Raw genomic sequence first — 14,843 nt, 5'->3', positions numbered from 1 at the left:
CTACGCAACCCAAGGTCAAACTGATGTGATCAGTAAATACATCTTTTTAAACGCCACAACTTTTATCTGAAACATTTTTTTCTAAAATGCTTAGTTTTCGAGATATTTCACCGGTCCGGGACTTTTTGAACACCCTGTATAATCGTATATACAGGGTGTCCCATTTTAAAAGATCTACCTTCATAATTCTTTAGCCAAATATATTCAGCAAAAATGTTTCAGACAAAAGTTGTCAGGTTCAGAAGAGGACATCTGAAGGTGATCTTGACTTTGACCTGGAGGTTATTCTGAACGTTATTAAAAAATCACCTTTGCTTTTTAAATAGAAACATTTATTTTTTTTCTTACGGAATTTTATTCTACGTAAAGAAACTAACAATTTTTGTTTGAAAACATTTTTTATACGACCTCCATTTTCTAAGATATTTACGGAAATATCTACAAAATTATTGGTTTCAATAATTTTTTACTCGAATTCTATCAATTTTACCGAAAAATGGTAAGAGATAAAAATTGTTTATTTTCTTCCCATAGAGCTCCGATAATTTTTTTAGAATTTTTTGTAAACTTTTTAGTACTTTAAGAAAATGCAAGAAAATGCAGTAAAAGAAGTTAACTCGGAAAAAATACTGTTGCATGAAGAAAGGAAGAAATAGTTCGATTCCATTAAACGTCGACACCATGAATAGCTAAAAACATAAGCATTGACTTTGACTATATTTGTACAACAGAATTTTTCTCGGTATGGACATATATAATTATATACGATTACACACACATGCACATACATAGGGTCATATAGAGACAAAATTCATACATGTAATTATTTTTTCCCGAGTAGTGCAAAATACGAAACTACATTATATCCAACATCCTCTTGAGGAATGAATTTCTGTTTTAAAAGAAAAACAAACAACAAACATCGCGCTGCGTTAACGTTACACGTGATCGTAAATATTCCTCTCAAACGTGCGAACGAATACTGACGACGCAACGTTTGGACGCGGTAGCATCAGAAGGAGTTCACAGAATCACGGTTGCTGCTGCTGCTACTGCGGCGGAGGACTCGTCGCGGAGCCGAATGAATCATGTGCGCCGGAGCCTACTAGGTGCGACAGTGGTGTCAAGGCAGCTGCTCGCACCGCGATCACGGCAGCGTGCACCGTCGTGCCGGCACCGCGTTGCTGTTGTCGTTGCGCCCAAGGGTGTCGTCGAGCGGTCTGCAAGAAAGCAGCCACCAGGTGCGGCGAGGTGATGCCAGCGTGCACGACAGGTGCTCGAAGTTGCGGCGGCGGTGGGTGTTGCGGCGGCGGGTGTCGCGGCGGCTGCGGGAAACCCGGTCAGATCTGCATGCCGTCGTCGCGAGTCTGCAGCTCACCGGCTCGGGGCCGACCTCGATCCTCGCGCGGGAGGTCGCCTTGCGCGCGGCCCCGCTGTCCCGCGCGGTCACCCTGTCCCCCGGCGGATTACGCGACGACGAGCGGATGTTCGTCGGGTTGCGGAAGTTGTCACTGCTGCGGCGGCGGAGGCTACGAATGCGGAAGGTGTGGACCGCAAGTTTCTGCACGGAGTACCTCGGAACCATTCGAGATGTTCTATCTTTCTCTTCCTATTTTCTTTTCCATCGACTTGTGGTCGATTTAATTAGTTTCTTCTAATAAGTGTTATCGCCTGATGCCCTCAAATGAAGGCAGATATATTTAGAACTATAATTAACATCTTTGTTTGACATATCTCTCAGCTCCCAATATATTTGGGGAGCTTATCCTCGAATATAATAATAATCTTATTATTATATTTTGTCCATCCGATAAGTCATTAATGTACACACTTCTTGATTTCATTGCCAATTGATCCTTGATGATGCTAAATGAATGCTTTTGTAAAATGAATGTTCTCAATTTATTTATCAAAGTTTATCTTCATATTAAATATGATTTTGGATAATCGAAGAAGTAGATTCCGATGACTCTGACGCCGTGATACAACGATGTTTCGCGTGGATTATTTTCAACGTTAAAAAGAGTAGCAATGAATGAAAGTTTGTAGTTAATTGTTTTCAAGTTATTAATGAAGGTAGAGAAAATCAATTTTTTTTGAAATGTTATAATTTGATATTGATAGTTAATACAGTATTTATCTAAATAGTCTTCTCAAGGAAAAATGATTATATATAATTATGGAGAAAAAAATTATATATAATTATATATATTATATATAAAATTCTTTTATATGATCACATATGATTATTTTTTCTCAAGTTATATCAATGTTAGTCGAAGCTAATTTTAATCTCGAAGAATCTTGTAATACAATATTTTTATCAACTTAATGTACCATTACATATATTAGAGTCAAAGTTTCTTATTCACGGAGGATAGGTTTCGTTAAAATATCGCGAATATGGAAAATGCGAATATGAAATGGTATAGGACATGCGTTTCAAAAAAATTGAAAATTAAGGAAAATGTTATTAAAAAACGTGATTTTATTTTAAATTAATAATCAAGCATATGATTAATACTCTATGATTGCATAATATTTTCTGAGATTTATACGTTATTAAAATTGCAACATATTATTAATTAAATATTATTGGATGTTTGATCAGAAATTAATTTAAAAAATTTGATAATTTTTTCTTGGTTTGTGGCACTTTGCAGGCTTCTGTAAATTCAGCCTTTGGTTTTCTTCTTTCTTTTAAAAACCAAACTTTTCTCCATTGAGTCAATTTTCATAAAAAATTCATAAAGATTATTTGAAAGTCTTATTCTATCACTAAGGTTTTCCAAGTTTAGTATCAGATTTTCTGTACTCAACGTAGGTCCTTTTCAATCCAAACTTCAGGAGAAAGCATTTTTTTTACATCAGCTTCATTGATATTTAAATTTATATATATATATATATATATATATATATATAATAGCATTAGAATACATAGAATTGAAATTTTAACCGCAAATACAAAATTTTCACGAATAAAAAGAATGGTTACAAATTTTTACTTTGCGAGTACGCGAGAACGCGAATAGTAAACTCACGAATAAGGAGCTTTACATATAGTTATAACATCTGCAATAATTAGAACACAGCTGTAAATCGCTATACAAATTGGTAGACTACGTGATGTGTTTGTTTATGCGTCGCAGCGCGCGCGTCCAACTGGCGAAAGTCGGTCGCTAGGCGTCGAAGAGTCAACTCGATTCGCGCTGTACATATATATATATATATATTCTCCCTACAATATACAGTATTCTCCCTTTTTGATATTAGCAGAACTATTTCACTTATAATAATCGTGCGGAGCGCGATCCAGTGTCGGTTTAGCCAACACTGCTTTATATATCAATATCCGTTATTTCACGGAAACATTAATCGGCTAAAAAATAACTCGATATTTTTTAGCAAAGCCGATTTTGAAACTTTCAAGAGTAAGCTTCTGTTTAGTTGAATTTTAATTCAGCTTAGGTTAATTTAAGAGTAGGCTTCTGTTTAGTTGAATTTTAATTCAGCTTAGGTTAATTCAGTTTCAGCCACTGACTTATTTCAGTTTAGTTTAATGCGATTATCTGTTCTCTCAATTTTCACGGAGTTACAAAACATAGTAATATTCATAACCTACAGATTAAAAGTTACCGCGACTCGTTACCTCTCTCCTTCCAGCATCATTCTTTGCTTTCGAGTAGAATGATCGCCAATAAAGCTTGATCTATAATATGTTCTTTGCTTCTTATTTCTTTCTCCTTATCTCTTCCCGACTCAAACGTTAAGTCTTAACCCAGATAGCACAGAGAATTCAAAAAGAATTCAGTCGTATGTCATCAATTCTGAGTTTATTTTTAGATGCAAAAAGAATTCTTCAGAGTTCAGTTCAGTTCAGTGAAAAGAATTTTTTTTGCATCTAAAAATGAACTCAGAATTGGTGACATACGACAGAATTCTTTTTGAATTTTCTGTGCTATCTGGGAAGCTAGAAAAAGACAGAGAACAAGAAATAGTAAGTAAAGAGCACATTAGTAAGTTAGATTTAATATTTGGAAACGCATTACAACGTCAAAGTTGTCGGAGAATCGTGGCCGGAAAAACGTCAGAAATAATATAATTATTAGTTCATTTTTTTTTGTTTTTTATTTAGTTAAAATGATACGTCGAGAGTATTCAAAGAGCGCTCGACACTGTGCTTCGGTTGCGCTAAGATAATTTTGATTTGTCGCAAACAGCTCGAGATGCCGGTCCATCCTCGGTAGCGGATGCTGCGCTAACGATAGGACAAAATGCGGTGCTGATGGAGCCTGTTGCCGACAGAAACTGCCGGTGAGCTGCGAGTGCTTCGGTGGCGGTCTCGACTGTCGACGATGCGGGAGGAAGGTCTACCAGGCTGAGATGCAAGTGAGTACAAATCTCGAATGCTATAGAATAATTCATGGCGCCGTCCCCTGAGAGACGTACATATTATATAATATCGTTATAATGTCTCCAATAATTGAAACGTATAGGTCACTTACCCAGTAATTTAGTGAGTATTTACCCAGTAAGCAAGGAACATTAAATTAACGTTTAGAAACGTTGACTTCATGTGTATTGTTTGGACATTTTTTTAATAATATTGCATTTATATTTTTCACATATTATTTTGTGATATGATTTTTCTGAATGTTGTTTAAACGTTTTAAAAACATTAAAAAAAATATATTTTTCAAATGTTATTTTAACATTTATTTGAGATCAATGCAACATCTTAAAAATATTTCTGTCGATTAAAACGTTATAGCAACCCTATTTCAACATTATTGGAACTTCCAAATCGCGGTCAAAGTAGTCAGTTCATAATGATGTTTGATACAATATTAAACACTACATATTTGACAATATTACAGGTTCTTCAATATCATTGTAGCAACGTTGTATTAATGATTTCTTGCTTACTGAGTACAAACTTGCAACTTGAACTATGTGTTTATTTACACGTAAGTCGTAGTGCGTCTGAGTGTTGAAAGGCAGTTTTTTAATCAATAAGGTATCTAAATCGAGGAATGCCTTTGAGGCCTCAATCAGTCAAAGTTTTTTTGATTAAAATAATCAGCAAATTATTGATCAAAATTAATCAAACATCATATATGTACACTGTGAGATAAAAAATATCTAAAAAATAAAAAAAATTATATATTCAATGAGTATCGTATTTACTTAAATATAAATTAAAATAAAATAATTGTTATTTAAATAAAGTAATAGAAGAAGAAATTATATATATATATATATATATATATATATATATATATATATATAGCATATATTAAGAATATATTTAAATATATTCTAAAATAATAACACCTAAAATAATACAATAATTTAAGAATAATTTAATTTAAATAAAATAACTTCTTTTCTCAGTCCTAGCGTTCAGTCGTCTCAACATTTTTCCGAGTTTATAATCTCCTTATGCTTGAAGTGTGTAAAATATATCCAGTATGTTAGACTATTGATTAATGCATGGGAAATTCATTTATCTTGGCATTTTTTGAAGTCTTATAGTTGGCTACAAAACAAAAAAAATTAAAAATTGTAAAAAAATTAATTTTTGTATCTAAGTGTTTTTACCCTAAAGTTAAAAGAGGAACCTAATATTTTTATAAAATTTTGAAATAGTTTGCTTTAGAAGGAAGATAAGCAATTGTTTTCATAAAAAATTAAGGTTTTAAGAAAATGTATTTTGTTATTTGAAAAATATTTTACATATAAGTAAATACGTTATTAATAAATAATTAGTAATTAATTAATATGTAATTAATTAGTAATTAATCAATATTTTTTATTTCTTAGATTTTCTTCTCTCTCTTCATTGTAATCACGAATAATTTAATCGATAGACGAAATCAATTATTAATCAGTGTATATATAATTAATCATATCAAGTTTTGATTAATTATTAATTTCATTAATCGATAAAATTATTTGTGATGTTACATGTGACGATTGATTAATTTTTATTATTGATTTATCGATTATTTCGGTCAAAGAAAAATTTAATCGACTAACGCCCGACACTGTCGTGGGGCGTACAAAACGAACACAGAAAGAGAAATGATATTGTTATCGCATTATGATACATTTATTTCGAATGCAGTGTAACGAGACAACTAAAATTGAAATTGAACCATGTGAAACAGAGAGCGGAAAAAATGTCCAGGAATCGTGTTAAAAATATTTACGCATATTTTACTAAGGGGTGATCGTGTTTCTTTTTAAGATTGCCTCTGGAGCGCCGTATCATAACATTTGCTTCAGTTGCTTTTGTTGCCGCAAGCCTTTGGAATCGTTGACTTATCAGGAAAACTGTGGCGAGATATATTGCAAACGTTAGTACCACCATATAAACAACAAATATATAAACAAACACACATAACGCTTCGCGCTGTGTTTTTAACGAGGATCATCTCATCCCGTCTCTTTCTCTCATTAAGTTCTCCGTCCTTTTTTTAAACATCACAAGTACCATTCGTACACAGAGAAAAATATCATTTTACTGCAAAGAAAAGCGATCTCTCAGTTTGCTTTTCTTTATTTAAGTAATGGTTACCTTCGATAAAGAATTTTCCTGATAACAGTCTTAAAATATACTCATCGCAAATTTTACAAAAGCTCATTTTATCATGTATTCAAAAGAAGAATTTATTCTCCTTGCAAAAATATTATAAAACTCTATCTAAAAGTTTGATTCTATGTAAGTAATCCAAATTATTGTTTCAGTTTAATATTCTTCATTAAAATGCTAAACTTATTAGAATTCAAAAGGTATTTTGAACAAATTTAATTCTTATAATGTTTATGATAGATTTGCGGGCATATAAACTCATGAAATATTTGAAACAAGTAACATTTACTTGAATGCAGTACATATTTTTCTGTGTGCACATTTAACTCGTCGAATGACAACAATATTCTCTCTGTTAACCCTTTGAGCCATAGTGAGACGCAAGTGTTCTACATATCTTTTCTACATTTTTAGTGATTTTAACTAATTTATCGGTAGACATAGTTAATTATATTATTACACATACATATACCAGGTGTAGAAGTATGAAACCGGAATTTTTTTATACAAATAAGACGTCTGTTGTTCGAAAGTGATAAATAATACTTTATTCAAAATAATTTCCACTGTTTTGAACACATTTTTCCCACCTCTCTGGCAGTTTATGAATGCCGTGCCAAAAAAACTTTTCATCTTTTGAAGCGAACCAGTTATCTAGCCATTTTTCCACATTTTCATACGAATCGAAGCGTTGGTTAGCGAGAGCGTGTCCTAGCGATGCGAACAGGTGATAATCGGACGGAGCCAAGTCTGGAGAATAAGCCGCATGCGGTAGTAATTCCCAACTGAACGACTCGATCGTTTCCTTGACCCGTTTTGCTGTATGTGATGGGGCATTATCATGGAGCAAAATGACATTGTGTTGCCTTTTTGCATATTCTGGTCGTTTTTTAGTCAATGTTCGATTTAAATCGATCATTTGTTGTTGGTAGCGATTAGTATTGACGGTTTGACCAGGTTTCAGCAGTTCATAGTTCATAGTTCATAGTTCATAGTTCTTCGTTCCTCACGTCAAAATCACCACTTTTGAATTTTTTAAACCACTCGAAACACTGAGATTTACCAAGAGCATATTCACCGTAAGCTTCGACAAGCATTCGATGTGATTCTGCAGCAGTTTTCTTTAAATGATAACAGAAAATCAATGCTGTCCGCAAATCATAGTTAGTAGGCTCGAAACGTGACATGTTTAAGGTTATACAAAAATATACTAGAGAATGAAAGTTGGGGTTATGTTTGTTGACAATATTCGTCAGCTGTTAGGAGAATATAATAGCGCGGCAGTAGCGGTCTTACGGTCACTAAACTGAACGCTGGCACCATTTATAGGGGAATTCCGGTTTCATACTTCTACACTTGGTATATACTCTCTTCCTTTTTTTCTCTCTCATAAACATAAAGCACTAAAAATAAGTAAAAATTAATTTGAATGTTTAATTGTTAAATTATTATAAATAAATAAAAAAAGTAAAAAAGGTACTTTTTCAAACAAAAATTATTTTAGGGTTAACTGTTAAAAATCATAATAAAGAATAATGTTTCGATACATCGAAACATTAACAGCTTCTTAAGGACAATTAACAGTATTTTATATATTTTTTTCAAAATTTTTTGCAAGCCATATTTTTCTACAATTAACTATTGAAATATTAATAATATATTTGCTGCAAATTTTTTGTAAAAAATCGCACATATCTTTTTTTCATAGGAAATATTATCGTTATTTCCGAATAATATTAATAGCGAGATTATTAATTTTAAAAAATTATAGTCGTTATATTGTATTCGTTATTTCGAATTTTAACTTTTAGACCACAAATTCGTAATCAGCGACTTCGAAATTTCCCACATGCAAAATTTGAAGGAACTTCACCGAGAAATAAAATGTATGGCTCAGAGGGTTAAGTTAAGCCGATTAATATTATCGATATTAACAGAGTTTCTTCGATAAATCGCGCAGAATGTTACGTGCGTAATTTCGGACCGCAAGGGTACGGTTATGGCGCGGGGGCCGGTGTGCTGCAAACTCCCTTGTGAACTTGACTGCCCGATGTCTTCGTGAAAAGAAATATCCAAGTATAACACGTTTTTATATGTTCTCGTTGATTCTGCTTTTACTGTAGTTATAAAGTTATGCGTAAGGTTTAATGCGCACGTTAGAGATCGGCTTTCGCGGAGCCGTGACATTTTGTACGACGACGTTTTGTGTTTACACGGTGTTTGATATAAGCGTTTTTTCTCGAATAAATTTTTCTGACTAGATATTCAGTAGTGTTATTAATCGCGCTGTTAGACTCGATTACTCGGTCACCGACAAAAGGAGGAAGACACAATAAAGTGATCAGGCGCGCAAACGCGGAGCGAATTAAACGAAAAAACGATAGTGGGAAACGGGAAAATATTCGCGACATAGAAGAAAAGAATTGAAGAATTTGGTCGGACCTTGCGTGAGAGGGAAAAGGAGTAATACATTTAGCTTATGGAATCTCTATTCGCACCGATTTGTCGGGGACACACTGAAAAAAGGATCAACCAAATATTTGGTGATTAACCAAAAAATTTAATAAAAAATTTTGTTTTACTTTCTCAGTAATATATTTATTTAGTCACTAAGCAAAGTAAAATAGCAGCAATTAAATTTCTTGATTACAATCATCAAACATTTAGTTGATTCCATTTTAACCAAATTTTGGCTTCAATGACCAAATCCGTTTTTCAGTTTTCGAAACAAGTTTCAGTAAATCGAAACAAAGTACAGACGGCGAAAAGAGAATCGCAAATTGCAGGCAAGAGAACTGCTAGAAAAATGGAAAGAGATTCGTAGAACATATGGAAAAAAGGATTTTATTGTCGAAACGAAAGTTGAGTAATAATAATTAAAATAATTTGGAAAATAATTTGGTTAAAATAGGATTAACCAAATGTTTGATAATGTTTGGTAAAAATTTGGTTGTGCCAATTTCAATGAATTTGTGTGTTTTGCTTTCTCAGTAATATATGTATTTGACAAGTAAAAACATGATAATGTCAACCAAATCGTATATACAAATATTTTAGTTTCAAATATAAAAATAATTTTTTCAATGAAGGAAGATGGATGACGGGCTGAAAACTATATTGAGAAAAATATTTTAAAAATATCTTAAAAAAAATATCGCAAAAAATATTTACTTGGTTCTAATAACATATTTATTTAAATCTAAATTCTTTCAGTTAAGTGGAACGAACAATTGCTTTTTTTATAAAAAGCTAAGGTTTTCTTAAGATTATAAGAGAATGTATATTTTCTTATCTGTAAAAAATATTTTATATTATACGGGGAGAAAAGTTTGGTTGGAGTGGCCAAATTTCTGGTGAAATGCAAACGAACCAGAAATTTCGATTGAACCTATTCTGTTCAAATTAACGAGACTTCCGGTTAACTTGAACAAAATTTCGGCAACTTCAACTAGAATTTTTTCTGGTTCATTCATATTTCGCCAAAAATTTGGTTAATTCAAGCAAAACATCTTTTCTTGTGTAGTATAAGTAAATATTATATTAGTATGTACCCACCAAATATTTATTATTTCATAGATATTTCTCTCTCAGTGTAAGCGCGCGTGAGAATGCGATTGGGTTCGCAAAACGCGAAATGAGGAAAAAATGAGAGAAAGAGGAAGAGAGAGAGAGAGAGCGCAGTCGCGGTTTATTACTTTCGCTGGTCGGGAGGACGACAGATTTTGGAATGACCGTCGAGGGGCGATCGAGATAAATCGGACATACGAAAGAGAGAGAAAGAGATAACGGGGGAGGGAATGTGCGGAGTCGGAAAGAGCGTTACGCATTCAAGGCAGGAAAAGTGGAAACCGAAAGAGATTCGCGATTTGTAGGAGGAAGGTGGAACGAGGACGGTGGCGGCGGCGCCGCCACCACTTTCGGAAAGAGTGAGAGAGTGAGAGCGAGCAAGCGAGCGAGAGAAAGAGAGGAGATGAGGGTATATGAGGGAGGAGAGCGGCATTTCGTTCGGGTTTGCAAAACAGAGAACGAGGAAGACGAAGGAGGAAAGAGTGAGTGGTTGGTTTATTGAGTCTCTCCGCCGCCGGTGGATTGCGGAAGGCGCGCGGCAGCAGGAGGGCGGTCGGGGCGACGAGGGTGAGGGAGGTAGTTGGGCGAGGAAGAGGAGGTGGTGGAAAAGCAGGAGCAGGGGGGAAGGGGGAGCGGGCGTTTATATAGCTTTCAGGCGCAGAAGCTTAATCTAATTTCAAATATAAATCTGTTCTCTCCGTGCGCGCGCGCGTCCCTCTCTTTCTCTTCTCTCGCTCTCTTCTCCCATCTGCTGCGCCCTTTCTATCCGTGCAGCACGGCGCGCGCTTTCGCCGGCTTACATTATACCCGTTCGGCTACGAATAATGTTTTTCGCTTTTCCCATTAACGTTACGAGACACGACGGCACGACGGTTCTGTGCGCAACACTCAACGACGAGAGGGTCCGTCCGTCCGTCCATCCGTCCGTCGCGCGTCGCGTCTTCGTTGATGTTTATGATTAGGAGAGAGCCTCTGGACACCCCAGAGGAGGGAAGAGATCGCACGGGTGTTTCGTTTTTCCTCTTTTTCGTTTAATTTGCGAATTGGGTTGGGAAAGGCCGATGTGGGAAGATTTCGACAAATTATTCGTTCAATTTATGCGCACGAAGAATATTACTTTTTTTTCTTTTCATATAAACTCTTTTCTCTTTTAATAAGCTTCTAGTAGTGCACAAATAGACTGTCAATAAAGTCGATCTTGTTAAGAGGTATAGTAAATTTCGTTAGGATCATAGCAGATTTTTTAAGGATGTATTAATCGTAAAAGTAAAGAAAGAAACAATATTTCTGGGGTCACCTTAGTATAAGCTGTACGTATTCTTCGTTTTAAATCTTCTTTCGTCGTACGTGGTTCAGATGTGACTTCCTCTTTGATATACCCCCGTAAAAAATAGTCCAAAAGTGTAAGATCAGGTGAACAAGAGGGTCATTGAACAGGACCTCCCCGAAAAGCTAAAAGTTTAAATGTTTATAACTTTTGATAGGAACATTTTCCAAAGAAATGTTTTAGACAAAGTTTACTTGTTTTTTTCTATAGAATCCAAATATGTAACATTGTATAGAGGGTCCCATTTGAACTTTGAAGTTACCCCTTGCCCCTCTTCAAGAGGGGACGGAAGTGGATTTTTGTTTACGTAGTTAAAAAGGCCCCTCGAATATATGAAACTTTCTCATGAGCAACTTTTTGATAAGACAAATATGTTTAGAATTATTAGCTTGTAACACTTTACATGGCCCACCATTTTACATGTATATACACATACATGTATATATATATGTATATACGTGTGTACACACGTACACATACACGCATACCATGTGTTTTTGTATGAAAAATAAAATATTAGCGTATTTCCAATTTTTCGTTACTTTCTGCAATATCATACGGGTAATATATTCTTAACAGCATTAATAGCTCTTGAAATATAAGTGACACATACGAAATGAAAGGATAATTAGTTACTGAATATCGATCTATCGCTCGGCTACAAAATTCTACAATAATTTTTCCTACAAAATTCTCTCAGCGTAAAATTACGCATTACATGTCAAATGTACTTTTCATAAAATGTACAGATGGCATGTTCGACGCACGAGCCGCGATTCGTCCGGGCGGTTCTTTCCGAGACGAGCCGCGCTCATTTATTTGCGAATTTCTCCCCGCATTATTCCAAGCCATATCGGGCGATAAGGGCCTTCCTGTGGGATTTGTTCGACCTAACTTTTTAATGTCTCTCTCCCACCCTCACTGTTCCTCCGAGAACTGAAAAAACGCGCCGACGTGTTAATCGCACGCGACAGAATCTCTCTGAGGCGAATTCGTGCGAATTTCGTCGGAGCTTGCTCGCGTAGAGACACGACGGGACGCACTGACAGAAGGGGAGAGGAGGGATTGTCCGTCCGTCGAATATTTACACTACAAGCCGCGGAACAATTTCCGATTTTTCGTGGAGCGAGAGAGAGAGAGAGAGAAAGAGAGAGAGAGAGAGAGAGAGAGAGCGACGCCGCGCGCCGTCGCTGGAACTCCACGCGATTCACCAATGTAAACCCGCGTATTTAAATTGGCCCCCGGGGGCAGGGGACCCACGGACGGTTACGAATTTAAAAACGCTAGCTGCAATTTCCTTTTTTCCCCACCAGCGCGCGGCGACGCACCGCGCCGTATCGCGCTGCGCTGCATATCCGCGTTGCATCGCGCCCGATGTGTGGTGCGGCGCGGCGCGGCGCGGCGCGACACGACGCGATGCGATGCGATGCAACGGCTCCGACGAAATCGGCAAAATATCTCTTTACGTTTGACGGCCGCCGATTCGGGCCGCTCGGTCCCGGGTCCTTTTGTGCCGCGGCGCTTATTTCGAACGGTATGAAAATCAATTATTTCGTTAATTCGTGCGTTACATTGGCTGTCACGGGGCCATCACTGTGAGCGACAGCGGCCCAAGGCGCTATTTTTCAATTCCCGATGTCGCCCCCGCCTTTTCGAACGTATTTCCGTCCCGCTCTCTCTCTCTCTCTCCCTCTCTCTCTCTCTCTCTCTCTCTCTCTCTCTCTGTCTCTCCTCCCTGTTCCCTTCTTCTCTCACTCTCTCTCTCTCTCTTTCCCTCCCTCCGTCCTTTTCTCTCTCTTTCTCTTTCATTCACTCATTCACTCACTCTCCGTCTGTCTCTTTCTCCCGCTCGCTCTGCCGCCGACTATTCCGCGTCGGCTTTATGTCCCTATGATCGCTCGATGCCGAGTCCAGCGTTCGGAAGCGCTCTCGGGATTTCAAATCTGTTTAATTCGCCGTAGGCCGGCTGTCCGAGGGAAGTTTCACGAGAAAGAAATTGCGAATCGCTCCGACGAAGCTCGACAACTACGAGATTCACGAAATGAAGTTACGCGCGGATCTATGCGCTCTCGATCTATGAGAACACTCGGCGCGTTTTTGGGAAGAAATTCGCTTCTGAGGATTTTCGACACTCTTGTATTTTCTGCGTATTTCCTTCGTGTCGCGAAATTAGCGTGAAACGTACGCCTCGAAACGTACGCGCTGCGCGCGCTACACAACGCGCGACAAGTATGTAGTTCATTCTTAAAACGAAAGAAAAAAGAACGCCGCGCGCGTAACGCACTGTCTTCGCTCGCGCGACGCAATTTCGCGTGACGCAATTTTTCCGGGTCCGACATTTTGCGCGCTTAACCGGACTAACCGGTATTTTTAAACGTACCGGCGTAACGCCGTTCCATATGCAAAAGTTACTTTAATTTATTGCAATGCATCTGACTGCTCCTAATTAACGTACAGCGCGAATAAAACGGTACGGTTGATGCGTGATATGAGTTCCAGTCTACATCGTTCTGCGAGTGTATAATTAATTACCAACATTTGGACACGCGCGTAACAGCAATGAAATCGCAGCAACGATTCGCGATGGTATAACGTTGAAATTAATATCGTCTCATTTGTCAAAACCCGATACGTCTTTCGGCGTTCTATAGCGGAGTGCGCGCGCGCGCGCGCGCGTGTGTGTGTGTGTGTGTGTGTGTGTGAGAGAGAGAGGCGGATAAAACGAGAACGAGAGACAGAGTGCTTTTAGGGGAGAGCGCGAACAAATGTCGGACCCCAAAACGGGTCCCAAACATTGTCACAACATACCTACGTGTAACAGGGCGATTCTTCGACGACGCGTTAAAAGCGACGATATTAATAGCGCGTTATGAATTAGCCATTTTTGTGCGGAGCAGCAGGTAGGCCCGATTCTCCCATGATACGTTTTCAATTGGCGGGGAAGTGGGTATGTTTCGGGTCTCCTAAAATCACCGCGGCACAAATATATGGGTGAGAGCCTTAGAAGAAGAAGAAGAAGAAGAAGGGGAAAAACACATATATTTATATCATCGCAATGAATAGCGGAAGGAGGGATAACCTTCGCTGGTTCTTTGAATTCTCGTTTGACAATAACGTACGCGCGAAGAGAATTTTAGAATAAAAATTGGAATTTACGAAAATTAGATTATTACCAGATTATTACTAGAATTTTTTAAGGAATAGATCCACATTTGGCACTAATATATTATTCTCTCATTTCATATGTGTTATTATTATTATTATATATGTGATATTATTTTTATTTCGGGAACTAAAATGTGCTTTTAAAAGATTTACTATATTGAAAGAAATAACATCTAAAAAAATAAAAGA

At 36.9% G+C, this 14,843-nt stretch overlaps 1 protein-coding gene across 1 annotated transcript in view; it reads left to right on the top strand.

The window, feature by feature from the left end:
• LOC116849501 overlaps window positions 1-9,398 on the top strand; it is a 14,813-nt gene extending 5,415 nt beyond the window's left edge. The window contains exons 5-8 of the mRNA XM_032826738.1: window positions 1,011-1,241; window positions 4,221-4,389; window positions 6,251-6,359; window positions 8,556-9,398. Of these exons, the coding sequence (XP_032682629.1) occupies window positions 1,011-1,241; window positions 4,221-4,389; window positions 6,251-6,359; window positions 8,556-8,632 (586 nt within the window). The 3' untranslated portion in view covers window positions 8,633-9,398. The remainder of the gene's footprint in view (window positions 1-1,010; window positions 1,242-4,220; window positions 4,390-6,250; window positions 6,360-8,555) is intronic.
• The last annotated feature ends 5,445 nt before the right edge of the window (window positions 9,399-14,843 follow it).

The sequence above is a fragment of the Odontomachus brunneus genome, unplaced genomic scaffold (assembly GCF_010583005.1).
Source record: "Odontomachus brunneus isolate Ranch 3 - 2012 unplaced genomic scaffold, Obru_v1 Obru_scaffold_001, whole genome shotgun sequence".
Taxonomy (NCBI): domain Eukaryota; kingdom Metazoa; phylum Arthropoda; class Insecta; order Hymenoptera; family Formicidae; genus Odontomachus; species Odontomachus brunneus.
The sequence above is the reverse complement of the archived record's forward strand: the minus strand, read 5'-3'. Positions and strand labels throughout refer to the sequence as shown.